Raw genomic sequence first — 15,743 nt, 5'->3', positions numbered from 1 at the left:
AGGTAACATGTATGCCCAGCCAGGCTGAGACCCCGTAATGGGCTGGGGTAGACTCTTCCCCTCTCTTGTGCACACGGAGGGTCTGCAGATCCTGTGAAAGCACAGAGTCTGCCTCAGCAGGTGTGGGGTGGACCTGAGAGTCTGCATCGAGCTAGCTCTCAGGTGACGCTGATCATACGGGCTGTGGAGCACAGTTTCAGTAGCAAGGTCTGTCAGCACCACACAGACACCTAGAGGTCCCCAAACCAGGATCTTATTTCCCTTTGTGACACGGAGGGTCTTTCCAATGTTCTCAAATGCTCTGAGAAGGTTTCCTTCTGTTCCTGCCAGAAGGCTCCAGGAAAGGATTGAGGGGCTGGAAAGGGTGCAACGTGAGTGATGTCTGGTGAGAGGGACGCTCCTTCTCTCTCCATGGGGGTCTAGCTGGGCCACAGCTTCCTGGGACACACACTGATGACCTGAAGGAATAGTAGTTCCTAAAGGTGTGAAGTGGGCCAACTCCTGGCTGGATGGAGGAGCTGTCCATTGTGGGGAGCTTGGAGAGCTGTGGCCTAAGGTGACACTGGTGAGGGTCCTATTCTGCTGGGCTGAGGGAGGTCTGTAGCCCTTGGGGAGGCTCTAGCCTGTGGAGTAACTGCCGCCCTCTGGTGGACAAGGAGGGAAGTGCAGCAGTTACCGTGCCATGCTGCTCTGCATGTTTATTCAACACCATGAACTTTTTACATGGGTTACGTATCATGTGAATGCTGCATCATGTTCCAGCTCTGTGAGTCACAGTCTCTGCTGCTCCAAGAACTCCAGCCCCGTTCCTTAATGAGACGTCACCAAGCTCAGATTTCCAGGAATGTAGATGAGTCTGTGTTTGTCTCCAGTAGGTTATACTGTGTGCGTCCCTGGGAGACAGTAGTGAATGTGGCTGGAGCACTAGGTGATGGGTCTATGGGAAGAAGAGGCAGGAGCAGGGAACCAGGCTTGTCAGGAGGGGAAGGTCTGGGTCAGGGGAGCAGAGGGGGAAAGGATGGACAGTCAACTTCCCCTCTCGCTCCTGGGGCCTGGGTCAGGTGAGAAGGGAGCTGGTTCCCTCTTGTTCATCAAGAGCTGGGCCTCACGGGTGCCCTATGCCCATGGCTGAACTCTCGTGTTAAGTCCACTTTTATCCAGGGTTGTCGTTGGCGCTCTCTGTACACATAGGCTATGAATGGAGAGGCCCCTGGTCTTGAGGTGGCTTCACACACACAGTCCCACCCAGGGCCTCGGGGTAGCTCCCTCAGCGCCTGTGATCCTCTGCTTCTCCCTCCCCCATTCCTGGGGTTTCTTTCCTGTACCACCTTCTCCCTGGGACTCTGTGGACGGACAGCCTCAGCCAGTGACCTCACCTGCTTCCGTTCTAGGCAGCTATCCCTGTGATCTCTGCCCCCTCACAATCTCTGGGCCTCACTAGTCTCTCTCATTTTTTCTGACCCCTGATCCCTGTGAGGAAAGGAGGTTGAAGCTGAGATTGGTACTCTCCAGGTTCTACACTTTTTAGACAGCTTGAAAGCCAGGAACCCTGATGTGTCAGTGGAATCATTTTTGTGTCTCCCGGTGGAAGCATTCCTCCCTTTGGAACCAAGACCTCTGGGCCAGCAGAACATAAAGTCACGGGAACAGGAAGTGTAAATTTTGCTAGTGGATCATTAGAGGAGATCATTAGAGGAGCACAGGCTCCGGACGCGCAGGCTCAGCGGCCATGGCTCACGGGCCCAGCCACTCCGTGGCATGTGGGATCCTCCCGGACCGAGGCACGAACCCGTGTCCCCTGCATCGGCAGGCGGACTCTCAACCACTGCGCCACCAGGGAAGCCCAAACCCGAATATATACCTTTTGACTCCATTCACCCATTTCACACACACCCCACTCCTCATCTCTGGCAACCACCAATCTGTTCTCTGTTTTTGAGCTTGAGGTTTTTTGATTTGTTTTAAATTCCACATATAAATGAGATTATACAGCATTCGTCTTTCTCTGACATTTCACTTAACATAATCTCCTCAAGGTCCATACATGTTTGTAGTAAATGGCAAGATTTCATGTTTTTAATGGCTGAATAATATTCCGTTATATATATGTACACCACATTATCTTCATCCATTCACCCGTAGATGGACACTTAGGTTCGTTTCATATCTTGACTAATGTAAATAATGCTGCAATAACATGAGGGTTCATAAATCTTTTCAAGTTAGTGTTTTCATTTTCTTCAGCTGAATTCCCAGAAGTGGAATTGCTAGGTCACATGGTAGTTCTATTTTTAACTTTCTGAGTAACCTCCATTTTGTCTTCCCTAGTGGCTGGACCAATTTACGCAATTTACATTCCCACCAACAGTGCACAAGGGTTTCCTGTTCTCCACACCCTCACCAACACTTGTTATTTCTTGTCTTTTGGATAACAGCCATTCTAACAGCTGTGAGGTAATAGCTCATGCAATTTTGATCTGCATTTCCCTGATGATTAGTGGTGTTGAGCACTGTTTCCTGTACCTGTTGGCCATCTGTATGTCTTCTTTGGAAAAACGCTTACTCAGATCCTCTGCCCATTTTTAATCAGATCGTTTGGTTATGTGCTATTGAGTTGTCTCAGTTCTTTAAACATTTGGGGTATTTACCCCTTATCAGATATATGATCTGCAAATCTTATCTCCCATTCAGTAGGTTGCCTTTTCATTTTGTTGATGGTTTGTTTCCTATACTGCGCAGAAGCCTTTTAGTTTGATGTAGTCCTACTTGTTGATTTTTGCTTTTCTTGCCTTTGCTTGTGGTGTCAAATCCGAAAACTCATCACCGAGAGCAATGTCAAGGAACTTACTGCCTATGTTTATCTTCTAGGATTTTTACGGTTTCAGGTCTTACATTCAAGTCTTTCATCCATTCTGAGTTAATTTTGCTTTATGGTGTAAGATAGTCATCCAGTTTTACTCTTTTGCATGTGGCTGTCCAGTGGCAGGATGGGACGGAAAGTTCCAACCCTCTAATCACTCCTTTGGGTCCACTAGCCACCAGCCCTCATCTTTAGATGCAGTCCAGTAGAGACCTCATTAACATAACAAAAGACACCTTCGTAGCTCTAAGCACTTAGGAAATTCCAAGGGTTTTAAGGAGCTCTGTGTCAGAAATGGGGACAAAGACCAAATGTGTGCTTCTGATTATAAACCACAATATCACACCTTCCCCACATTCTTCAATTCCTTGATGGTACTAATCTCTGCAGTCCCTCCAGGAATGTAGTATTGCTTTTGATTTATTTTCCTAGGTGGAGGCAGTTCTAGTGGCTTCCATTTGGCCTATCCCCCCAAAATAGCCCTCACTCCACAGGTCAGGGAACCAATGTGGGAATTCTTCCAGTTGCTGAATATATCTACTCCAATTATGCATTTCAAAACTGGGGAAATAACCACAGGATGAGTTCAGGGACCCAGTGGGCCCTTGTGAGATGGACTGGAGCTAAAACTCCATTGCTTGTCTGATTTCCATACGGTCCTACTCTGACTGGTGGGCTACGGTGACATTTTGGGTCACCTGCAATTAGTGTCAGTTCAGAGCCTGTGTCCATCAATCCCCCCAAAAGTCTGATTATGTCTTTTTCCTTGATGTATGGTCACTCTGGTAAAAGGTCAAAGGTCACTTTGGGGAAGAAGTCTGGGAGAAATATTAACAGTAAAACAAAAAAAACAAACAAAAAAAAACAGGGCTTGCCCTGGTGGTGCAGTGGTTGAGTCTGCCTGCCGATGCAGGGGACAGGGGTTCGTGCCCCGGTCCGGGAAGATCCCACATGCCGCGGAGTGGCTGGGTCCTTGAGCCATGGCCACTGAGCCTGCGCGTCCGGAGCCTGTGCTCCGCAACGGAAAAGGCCACAGCAGTGAGAGGCCCGCATACCGCAAAAAAAAAAGAAAAAAGAATCCGCCTGCCAATGCAGGGGACACGGGTTCGATCCCTGGTCCGGGAAGATCCCACACGCTGCGGAGCAACTAAGCCTGTGCACCACAACTACTGAAGACCTCGCGCCTAGAGCCTGTGCTCCACAACAAGAGAAGCCACCACAATGAGAAGCCCGTGCACCGCAACAAAGAGTAGCCCCCGCTCGCCGCAACTAGAGAAAGCCCGCGTGCAGCAACGAAGACCCAATGCAGCCAAAAATAAATAAATAAATAAAATAAATTTATTAGAAAAGAAAATCATATATCTGTTAAGGGGTTAATGCCTAGAATATATAAAGAAACCCTACAATTCAACAACAACACTAAAAAAACCCCAAATTACCTGATCAAAACATGGTCAAAACACTTGAATAGACATTTCTCCAAAGAGGATATACAAGTGGCCAACTAGCTTATGAAAAGATACTCAACATCACTAATCATTAGGGGAATGTAAATCAAAATAACGGTAGGATATTACCTCACACTCATTTTATAGTGGCCATCATGCATGTACACACACACACACACACACACACACACACACAGGCATGCAGAAAATAACCTGCGTTGGCAGGAATGTGAAGAAATTGGAAACTTTGAGCACTGTTGGTGGAAGCATAAAATAGTGAATCTGCTGTGGAAAACAGTATATGGAGTTTCTTTCAAAAACAAAAAATAGATTTACCATATGATCCAGCAAACTCACTTCTGGTTTTATATCCCAAAGAATTGAAAGCAGGATTTTGAAGAGATATTTGCACATCCATATTCACTGCAGCATTCTTTACAATGGCCAAGGGATGGATGCAACCCAAATGTCCACAGACAGAGGAATGGAAAAAGAAAATGTGGTCCATACATACAATGGAGTATTATTCAGCCTTAGAAAAGAGGGTACTTCTGGACTTTATGCTAAGTGAAATAAGTCAGTCACAAAAAGACAGACACTGTGCTCCCCCACATATGAGATATCTGAAGTAGTCAAAAATACATAGAAACAGAAAAAGAACAGTGGTTGCCTGTGGCTAGGGTGGGGAGGGAAAAAATGAGGAGTTGTTAAAGTGTAGAATTTCAGTTCTGCTGATAAAAACGTGCCAGAGATCTGTTGCACAACTAACAGCCTACATATAACAGCCACTGAACTGTATACTGGTTAAGGGTTATGATGGTAAACTTAATGCTCTGTGCTTTTTACGATAATTAAAGTTTTTTGAGGGAGAAATTTGGGGTTAAGAACCCTGGGGCTTTTGAGAACCTCCTGCCTTGAAGGGGAAGCTCTGGGCTCGATAAGTACAAAGTGCAGGTGGTCTGAGCGTTCATTTCCTGTTTCCAATCAGCCTGCTTCAGCCTCGGGCAGTTACTCTTGGGGCCTTTGAGATGGGGGTGGAGGCCCAAAGCTCCAGTGATTCTGGAGAGTAGAGAGGCCAAGGTGGGTTAGGGCTCACCTGGATAATCCACCATAACCTTCCCATCAGTATCTTTAATGGAATCACATCAGCAAAGTCCTGCTTTATAAGGTAACATTCACAGGTTCCAGGGATTACAACAGTGATGTCTTAGTGGGTAATCATTCAGCCTACCATACTATCTCCTGTTCATCAGATCTTGGGGGTTCTCCCCCAACAGTGGCCTCCGGTGTGGGAAGAGCATATTTCAATGTCCTTAATAAGGTCCTACTTCAAAGGGCTTCACAGGTGGGTTATCACGCCAGCTCCGCCCAGTTTCCCCCGTTTCTAGTGAAGCTGCGGCAGTCTGTATTTGGCGCCATCTGGTGGACACAGCGTGCCACAGCAGGTGTGCGTCCAATAGAAATACAGTACAAGCCAGGTATGTAATTTTTCATTTTTTAATAGCCATATTGAAAAAGAGGTGAAAATTATTTCAATAGTATAGCTTATCTAACCCAATGTATCTAAAACACACTCATTTTGACATGTAATCCACAACAAAAATAGCGAGTACTTTCAAATCTTTGTTTCATACTAAGCCTTCGAAGTCTGGCGGGTATTTGACACTTAACAGCACCTCTCAGTTCACACCAGCCACATTTCAAGTGCTCAGAAGTCACACGTAGCGGTTGGCTGCCATATTGGACAGCACAGAGCTAGAGGAAGATTGAGGGGCAGAGAGAGGGATGAGTGGAGGGAAGGTGGGGGGAGGGGACTCTGAGAAGGGATACAGCCTGGGGGAGGGGTTGGCCTGGCCATAAAGGCCAAGAGGCAGTGGCATTAACATGTCCACGTGTGTGCACACACGAGATGGGCCTTTGCACGCCTCCCATACACGCATTCAAGATGCAACAGAACCACAAATGTGATCTCCCCCCAGAATCACCCTCCTCTGTGTCCCAGTCCCCCAGTCCCGGGGATAACACCCCTCCCCACCCCAGCCCTGCCCATCGGTCTCCTGAGCCTCCCTCCCCCGGGGCTCTCCTCCCCTCCCCACAGCCCTGCCTGGTCCAGCCCCATCCTAGCCCACCAGGGTCCTCTACTGACCAACACTGTAGCTTTTTGAAATATAATTCACACATCATAAAATTCACCCTTTTAGACTTCCCTGGCCGTCCAGTGATTAAGATTCCACTCTTCTAATGCAGGGCTTGCAGGTTGGATCCCTGGTCGGAGAAATAAGATCCCACATGCCACATGGCATGGTCAAAAAAAAAAAAAAATTATAAAAAAATAAATAAGATAAAATTCACCCTTTTAAAGTATAGAATTCAGTGCTTATAGTGTATTCATGTTGGACAACCATCACTGTAACTAACTCCAGAACATTTTCATCATCTCAAAATAGAACCTTGTGCCCATTAAGCAACATTCCTCATTCTCCCCTCCTCTCCGCCCCTGGCAGCCACTAAGCTACTTTCTCTATGGATTTGCCTCCTTTGGATATTTTGTATAAATGAAATCATACCATATGTGGCCTTGTATCTGGCTTCCTTAGTGTAGCATAATGTTTTCAAGGTTCATCCATGATGTGGTGTGTATCAGTCCTTCATTCCTTTTAATGGCTGAATAATGTACAACTGTATGGATACATGACATGTTGCTTATCCATTCATCCTTGCCTTTGCCTTAGGAGACAAATCCAAAAAAAATTATTGCTGTGATTTATACCAAAAAGTGTTCTGCCTATGTTTTCTTCTAGGTGTTTTTGACTCCAGATCTTACACTTAGGTCTTTAATCCATTTTGAGTTTACTTTTGTGTATAGTGTTAGAAAATGTCCTGATTTTATTCTTTTACATGAGTTGCCCAGTTTTCCCATTTACTGAAGAGACTGTCTTTTCCCCTTTGTATATTCTTCCCCTTTGTATATTAATTTTTTAAATTAATTAATTATTTATTTTGGCCGCACCAGGTCTTAGTTGCAGCATGTGGGATCTTCCTCGTGGCACGTGGGATCTTTTTTTTTTTTTAATTGCGGCACGCAGACTTCTTAATTGTGGCATGCATGCGAGATCTAGTTCGCCGACCAGGGATCGAACCAGGGCCCTTGCATTGGGAGCACAGAGTCTTACCCACTGGACCACCAGGGAAGTCCCCGTCATACATTATCCCCACAGACTGCAGATTCATGTGCAAAATACATGCTGTCATTGCTTAAAATAACTGAGTTTTGGGGTTGTTTGTTATGCAGCAGTAGATAGCTGCAGTAATGCTCATCCTGCTGGTCCATGGACCGCACTTTGAGTAGCAAGAAGCTAGATCACTAGACCTTCTAGGACTTTTGCATGTGCAATTTTCCTTCTTGTTACTCTTTTCCCATTCTCTTTCTCTGCTTGGCTCTTTACTTATTCCTTAGGTTCTTTTCCAAGAACACTTTCCTGATGTTTCAGGCTGGGCCTCTTGCCTTATCTGAGTCCTCTCCCATCCTGCTCCATGCTCCCCGGTGAGGAAAAATGCACGCTTACATTTTTGCAATTCTTCTTCAAGACACTTTCTATTTGGGAGTGAGGATATTCCCAGAGAAGTGAGATGTTGGCAGATGGGAGAGTCCGTGCTCCCCCATCCCGGCCCTGATCATCTTAGCTGTCTCTGTGTGTTAAGGGGTCCCCCCACCTTGTTGGGCTGGGAGCTCCAGAGGGCAGACTTGGTGCTGACTTGATCATTGCTGGATGTAGCTCAGTAAGTTGGCATTGAGAAGGACAGTACCGGGGAGGGGGAGCTGACCACATTCACCCAAGCTTCCCTTAGTGTTTGACTGAGGTGATTCCCCCATAGATGTCACTTCTATGGCCCAGGACATGGCCCAGAGCAACTCCCACCCAGACATCAGGGGCCACCCATCATGCTGTTCTTGAACAGTAAGCATTCCCTCCCAAGTCGCCCCCTCCAGTCTCCCGTCTGTGCCTCCCTCCCTCCCGGTCTCTTTCTCCCCAAGAGGCAGAGTACCTTGGCATTTGTGAAGCATGACCCAGACCCTGTGGCCATGGAGCCCCACCTCCCCAGCCCTGGTGACCCCCACGGACTCGATGTAGCTGCCAAGAGACCCGGACTGCCCCCTGCCTCTTTCTAGAGTGCCCAGTGTCGGAGAGGGGGCTCTGCTTTGTCTTTCCCCTTCCCTGGGTGCTGGGGTCTGACTTCCAGCATTCTCCCCAGCATCACCCCCTACAGGAGAACTCCCAGCAGCTGCAGACCTGGCTAAGGTAGGCAAAGGAGGACCAGTTTGAGGATGGAGCCCAAACCCCCAAACCCCTCGAGTCTTGGGTGACTCCAGTGCACAAAAAGAAGCAGAGTATTTTTAAATTTTATTTTATTTATTTATTTTTGTCTGTGTTGGGTCTTCGTTGCAGTGCGCGGGCTTCTCACTGAAGTGGCTTCTCTTGTTCTAGGCGCGCGGGCTTCAGTAGTTGTGGCTCGCGGGCTCTAGAGTAGAAGCAGGTTTTTCTGAAGACAGAAATCCCCACGGACAGGAATTCAGCACCTGCCAGCATCTCACTTCTCTGGGAATATCCTCACTCCCAACCAGAAAATTGTTTTGAAGAATCGAAGAAACGCAAGCGTGTATTTTTCCTCACTGGGAGTAATGGTTTTATGAGGAATGTCCAACTGTCTTCCCAGAAGAGCTGTCTCTCCTCAGGCTGGAGCCCTCCACCTGCTGTCTTGGGCATCTTTTCTACAAATGTGGACCTGGGCAGGAGTTATATTTGCAGCCCTGCTTCTATCTGCCTGTCTCCTGAAGGTGGCGCTGTAACACAATTGCAACGCGTCTGGGAATATCGAGGAAACCTCGCCGCTCATCTGCTCACACCCACATTCTTTTTTCAAACGTCTGAAATAGTGCAGTGCAAGAGAAATACAGTGGGAGCTACTTATGTAACTTTAAGCTTTCTAGCAGTCATATTTTAAGATGTAAAAAGAAATAGATGAATAAGCACAGGAAAAGATGCTCAACATCATTAGTCATTAGGGAAATGCAAATCAAAACCACAATGAGGTATCACCTCACAGACATTAGGATGGCTATCATGAAAAAAGGAAAAAAGAAAAGAAAATAACGTGTTGGCGAGGAGGTGGAAAGTTGGAACTCTTGTGCACTGTTGGTGGGAATGACAAATGGTAGAGCCAACAGTATGGTACTTCCTCAAATAATTACACAGAGACTCACCGTACAATCCAGGAATTCCACTTCTGGGGTACATACCTAAAAGAATTGAAAGCAGAGACTTGGACAGATATTTGTACACCCTTGTTCAGAGCAATGTATTTCACCACAGCCAAAAAAAGGTAGAAACAACCCAAGGGCCCCATCGACAAATAAAATGTGGTTGTACATACCACATGTATGGAATATTATTCAGGCTTAAAAAGGAAGGAAATTCTGATACACACTACAACATGGATGAACCCTGAGGACATTATGCTAAGTGACATAGGCCAGTCACGAAAAGACAAATACTATGTGATCCCACTTACATGAGGTCCCTAGGGTAGCGAAACTCATAGAGACACAAAGTCGAAGGGTGGTTGCCAGGGGCTGGGGGAGGGGGAATGGGGACCTGTTGTTTAAGGGGTACAGTTTCCGTTTTGCAAGATGAAAACACATCAACACAACAACGTGAGTATATTTCATACTACTGAATTGTACACTTAAAAATAGTTAAAATGGTAACTTTTATGTTATATGTATTTTACCACAGTAAGAGTTTACAAACAGGTGTAATTAGCTTTAGTCACATTTTTATTTATCCCAGAATATTATCATTTCAAATATTATCATTTCAAAATGTAATTAATTTTTATGATTATTGAAATTTTGTCTATTCTTTTTATCACACCCAACTTGGAAATTCAGCGTGTATTTTACACGTACAGCACACCTCAGTCAGACCTAGCCACTTTTCAAGCACTCAATAGCCATCTGCACGCATCTCCATCATATTTGCAAAGACCCACACCTCCCCTGCAACACACCTGCAGCGCATCTGCAAATACACCTAGAGTTTCTCTGCAAGCCTCCCACATCCCCTGCAAACATGCCCGCAGCTCAGGGGCCCACCCCTCAGTCTAATCTCCGACATTTTCAGAGAAAGCACTTGCTCAAGGAGCGCGTGCCAATGCCAAATCGACGTTTGCAGGTTGATTTGACCTGCAAATCTCCCCATCTTCTTGGCATAAATTTGCATACCATTCATGGGTCCAAAAGCACAGCAGCAGGGCCTCAGATAGTCATTTCAAAGTCAGGGAGGCGGTGACCTGGGGCTGGACCGCAGGCCCCCTCCTGCTTCCCTTCCAGCTCTCTGTCCTCCTCCTCTTCCAGGAAGGTGATCAGTTCCTCCTGAATTGCCCCCATCTCCAAGCCCAGGCTGCATAGCTGGCCCAGCAGCTGGACATCCACCAGGCGGAGGTTCACCTGCGGGTGGGAAGGGGCAGTCATGGGCATCCCACCCCAGAGGGCAAGGGGTTAGTGTGCCCCTGCCATGAAACCTGCGTGGGAGCAGGTCTCAGCTCAAGTCCCAGGATCCTGAACCTTTTCCTAGGCCCATCAGCACTTCTTTGTAAAATCCAGTTTTGGCAAGAATCCCCCCTCCTCCTTATTTGATCGGGTTCCTCACCCTCCCCCCTCCCCCAGGTGATGGCGGCTCACCCTGACCCGCCTTCAGCAAGAATCCTGCTAGATAGGTTGAGCCAGAATCCCCCCTATACCCCTGATGTTTCCTCCTTGGAATTTTCTACCCCCTGACCCCTCTCCTGCTCCTTGGCCTTAAATTCCCCCTTGCCCATGCTGTATTCAGAGCTGAGCCCAATCTCTCTCCTCTACTGCAAAATCCCCATCACAGCAGTCTTCATACCTAGAGCCTTGCCATCTTTAACAGGTGTCATAAATTACTTTCTCTTTAACAGTCCTGGCCCACAGCACCGCAGGTGGGATCCTCACTCTGTCCCTGGACTCTGCCGTCCTGCTTCTGTCTCTGATCTCTGCCCTGTCTCCCTTTGTCTTGGTCTCTCCATTGCATTGTCCCTTGCTGTCTCCATCTCTCTCGTTCTTTCTCTGTGTCTTGAGCCCTAGTCTCTTTATCTCTCTTCTTGGGTCTCCCTCTCTTGTGATCTGTCTCCACCTCTCTGTCTCTACTTGGCTGTCTCTGTCTGTCTCTGTCCTTCTATATCCCTGTCTTTCTGTCTGTCTCTATTTCTCTGCCCCTGCCTTGGACTGTCTCCACCTCTCTGTCTTTCAGATTTAATGAGTCTGTCCTTGTTGCGGCTCTCAATCTCTGCTTTCCATCTCTCGTCTCTTTCTGGGTCTCTCTGTCTCTGCCTCTCTCTAGTCCTGTCTCTCACTCTTTGCGTCTTTCTGTGTCTCTGTCTGGGTGTGTGTGTGTCTGCCTCTGCCTCTATTTCTCTATTCCTGTCTCTGACTTTCTGTCTTTCAATCTCTGGCCCTTTTTACTTACATTCATTCCTATTCATTTATCCACTCCCCCCACCCCATCTCTTACCCCTCCAAACCCCTCACTCACCAGCTCCTTCCAGAGCCACAGCAGACTCTCCCTGGCACCTCCAGTGTCAGCCCCTGGGAGCATGAGGGTCTGATCCACCCTCTTCACTGGGGGCACCACCCTCAGGGCCCGTGGGGGTGGGCCCAGCCCTGGGGGCACCAGTCCAGCCTGCCTCAGCTGCTTCCACAGCTCCATAGTCTCTGAGCAGTGGCAGCCAGGAGCAGGAAGTAGCAAGGTCCAGAGTGACCCAGTCCCCTGGGGAGCCGGGGGCTGGGTGGGGGGAGTAAAGGGCAGTGGGGGGTAGGAGAGGGCCAGCCCCACCCCCTCGGGCCACCCAAAGTCCATTCTCCACTGAGAATCAGCAGCTTCGTGTGTTTTTGTTTTGTTTTAATCAAAGTCTAACCTTAACTCTGCTCACAAGGATCCAACCTCAGCCTCTCTGGCGGAGGTCAAACTCCACCTCTCCTGGCCTCTTCTCAGGCCTGACCCCTCCCCAGTGTGTGGGTGCCAGGCCTCACTCGTCCTGCCCCCTCCTGGGTCCCACCCACTCCTCCTCCCCAGCCTCCCCTGCAGCCCTCTTCTCCGCTTGATCTCTGGCTTCCCCTGGCTTGGTCCTTGCCAGTCTTCTCCACTCGGGCCCTCCCAGGGCTTCCCAGACAATGTGCCTGAGGAGCCAGGAGTGGCTTCCGAGAAAACGATCCCTTGGCCAGGGTGCCTCGGTGTCCAGGCTGTTGGCCCACAGCTGAGCAGCCAGTTCTGCCGACCCTAGACTTGCCCAGAGACATCATCCCTAGCAGCTTGGGTCCCGTCATGGAGAAGGTGGGGAGGCACTGTGGGCCTCCCTCTGCTAGAACCCCTCTTGCAGGGGTGTTAAAATTCCACCTATACGCCAATGGCTCCCAAGTCTCCCAAGTCTCTGACTCCAGTCCTGACCTCCAGACCACTACTCAGCATCTCCAGCTGGATGTCTCAGGCATCTCAGGGTGAATGTGGTCAAAACAGAACTCTCAGCTGGGATCTACCCCACTGTATTCATTTCCTATTGCTGTTGTAACAAGTGACCACAAACTCAGCGGCTTAAAACAACACAGACTTATCATCTTACAGTTCTAGAGGCCAGAAGTCTAAAGTGTGTCCACAGGTCTGGGTTCCTTCTGGAGGCTGTGGGGGAGAATCCATTTCCTAGCCTTCTCCAGTTTCCAGAAGCCACCTGCATTCATTGGCTCATACGGCCTTCCCTGCATCATTCCAACCTCTTGCACCTGTCATCACGTCCTCTACTTACTGACTTTCCTGCCTCCATCTAAATAGGACTCTGGGACTTCCCTGGAGGTCCAGTGGCTAAGACTCTGCACTCCCAGCACAGGGGGCCCGGGGTTCGATCCCAGGTCGGGGAACTAAAATCCCACATGAGGCAACTAAGAGTTTGCATGCCACAACTAAAGATCCTGAATGCTGCAACTAAGACCTGGCGCAGACAAATAAATAAATAAATAAATATTTTTATATAAATAAATAGGACTCTTGTGGGACTTCCCTGGCAGTCCACTGGTTAAGACTCTGCACTTCCACTTCAGGGGGCACAGGTTCGATCCCTGGTCGGGGAACTAAGATTCCCACATGCTGTGCAGCATGACCAAAAAAAAAGTAAAATAGAACCCTTGGGACTTCCCTGGTGGCGCAGTGTTTAAGAATCCGCCTGCCAATGCAGGGGACATTGGTTCGAGCCTTGGTCTGGGAAGATCCTACATGCCGCGAAGCAACTAAGCCCGCGAGCCACAACTACTGAAGCCCGCGCCTAGAGCCCGTGCTTCTCAACAAAGAGAAACCACCGCAATGAGAAGCTTGTGCACCGCAACGAAGAGTAGCCCCTGCTCGCTGCAACTAGAGAAAGCCCGCGTGCAGCAACGAAGCCCCAACGCAGCCAAAAAAAAATAAATAAATATAAATACATTTATAAAGAAAAAAAAATAGAACTCTTGTGATTACATTGGGCCTGTCGGGATTATCCAGGATAATCTCCCCATCTCAAGATTCTTAATCACATCTTCCCTTTACCATACAATGTAACATATTCACGAGTTCCAGGAATCAGGATGTGGACATTTGGGGGGCGGGGGAACTATTCAGCCTACCACACCTACCCTTCCATACCTGCTACTTTCCCAGTTTCCCCCTCTCCAAAAATGGCATCGCTATCCTTTTAGTTTCTCGAACTATGGGCTCTTTCTTCAAAACAGACTCATAGGGGCTTCCCTGGTGGCGCAGTGGTTGAGAGTCTGCCTGCCGATGCAGAGGACACGGGTTTGTGCCCAGGTCCGGGAAGATCCCACATGCCGCGGAGCAGCTGGGCCCGTAAGCCATGGCCGCTGAGCCTGCGCGTTCGGAGCCTGTGCTCCGCAACGGGAGAGGCCGCGTCAGTGAGAGACCCGCGTACCGCAAAAAAAAAAAAAAAAAAAAAAAAAAAAAAAAAAAGACTCATAATCTGAGCACTTAGCACTTCCACTGCCCGGTCCCTGCTGCTGCCCCCATTCATCTCTTGTCTGGACGATTGCAGTAGCCTCTTTGCTGGCTCCGTGCTTCCCCCCTTGCTCTCTAAGGTCTGTTCTCCACCTGGCAGAAATGATCTTTACAAAATGTAAATCAGATCGTGGTATGCCCCGGCGAACGGAATAAAGCAGTTTCTTGCTAACCTCTCTGACCCAGTCTCCCACCTCTCTCTCTGCAAGCTGGTCCCACCTCTGGGCCTTTGCACTGGCTGTACCTCTCTGCCTGAAACACTTTTTCCCCAGATCTTTGTTTTTGTTTTTGTTTTTGCGGTACGCGGGCCTCTCACTGCTGCAGCCTCTCCCGCTGCGGAGCACAGACTCCGGACGCGCAGGCCCAGCGTCCATGGCTCACGGGCCCAGCTGCTCGGTGGCACGTGGGATCCTCCCGGACCGGGGCACGAACCCGCGTCCCCTACATCGGCAGGCAGACTCTCAACCACTGCGCCACCAGGGAAGCCCTCCCCCAGATCTTTGAATGGCTGTTTCCTTGTTATCCTTCACCTCCACTTAAATGTCACCACTTCACAGAGGTCTTTGCTGATGGCCCTGTGCCCCAGTCACTCCCTGTTATATTGCCTGTTTTTATTTGCCTCTTATCAAACACTGTCTGAAATTATCTTGCTTATTCATGTGTTTCTTATCTAGCCTCTTCCTGCCTGGAATGTCGACTCCCTGAGAAAGAGTCTTGGTCCCATGGCAACCTCACTACTGCAACAGTGCCTGCCACGTGGTAGGACTCAGTAAATATTTGTAGAAGGAATGAATGAGTAATTCTATCCACAAGACTTCATATTGAATTTTCACATTAAGATGTAGCCTGGAACTCCAAACTGAAATTGCCAACACATCACAATACTAGTCTTGAGATCTCACCTCTGTCCTTTACCCTGAGGTCTAACCTCACCATCTACTGGACGCTTCCCTTCCCTGACCCTGCTTTAAAGAAGAGGCGGACAGTTTCTCAACGCATCATTCCCTGTTCTAAGGAGGTAGCAAGTTAGAGGTAGAAGAAGTCCTCAGGTGGACTAAGAGTGCAGTCGGAGGGAAGGATGGTATTCCGACAGGAAGAACTGCCCACGCTCTCCTAGGGAAAGGCTGCCGAGTCCCATTTTAAGGCCCATGGCAGAGGGAGCTCCAAGCGATCCCTAAACCCGAGAAGAGTAATAAGTGTGTGCTCCTTTAAGAGGAGGGCTGGAAAAATGGAGGGGGCGTGGCCATAAGAGAAGACGCCCAACCCTGAACCGGGTGGGTTAGGTAAGAAAAGACCAGCCCCTTCCGGTTACGTAATCCTAGC

The 15,743-nt window shown here is 48.6% G+C and overlaps 1 protein-coding gene across 1 annotated transcript; it reads right to left on the bottom strand.

Annotated features, from left to right (window-relative positions):
- Nucleotides 1–10,624: 10,624 nt before the first annotated feature.
- On the bottom strand, nt 10,625–12,095 carry ERICH4 (glutamate rich 4; the record flags this gene model as incomplete). The annotated part of the gene is made up of 2 exons (XM_079908128.1): nt 10,625–10,816; nt 11,922–12,095. The coding sequence occupies 2 exons, from the start codon at nt 12,093–12,095 to the stop codon at nt 10,625–10,627; spliced, it is 366 nt and encodes a 121-aa protein (XP_079764254.1).
- Nucleotides 12,096–15,743: the final 3,648 nt, after the last annotated feature.

Source organism: Stenella coeruleoalba (assembly GCF_951394435.1).
Source record: "Stenella coeruleoalba genome assembly, chromosome: 20".
NCBI classification, from domain to species: domain Eukaryota; kingdom Metazoa; phylum Chordata; class Mammalia; order Artiodactyla; family Delphinidae; genus Stenella; species Stenella coeruleoalba.
The sequence above is the reverse complement of the archived record's forward strand: the minus strand, read 5'-3'. Positions and strand labels throughout refer to the sequence as shown.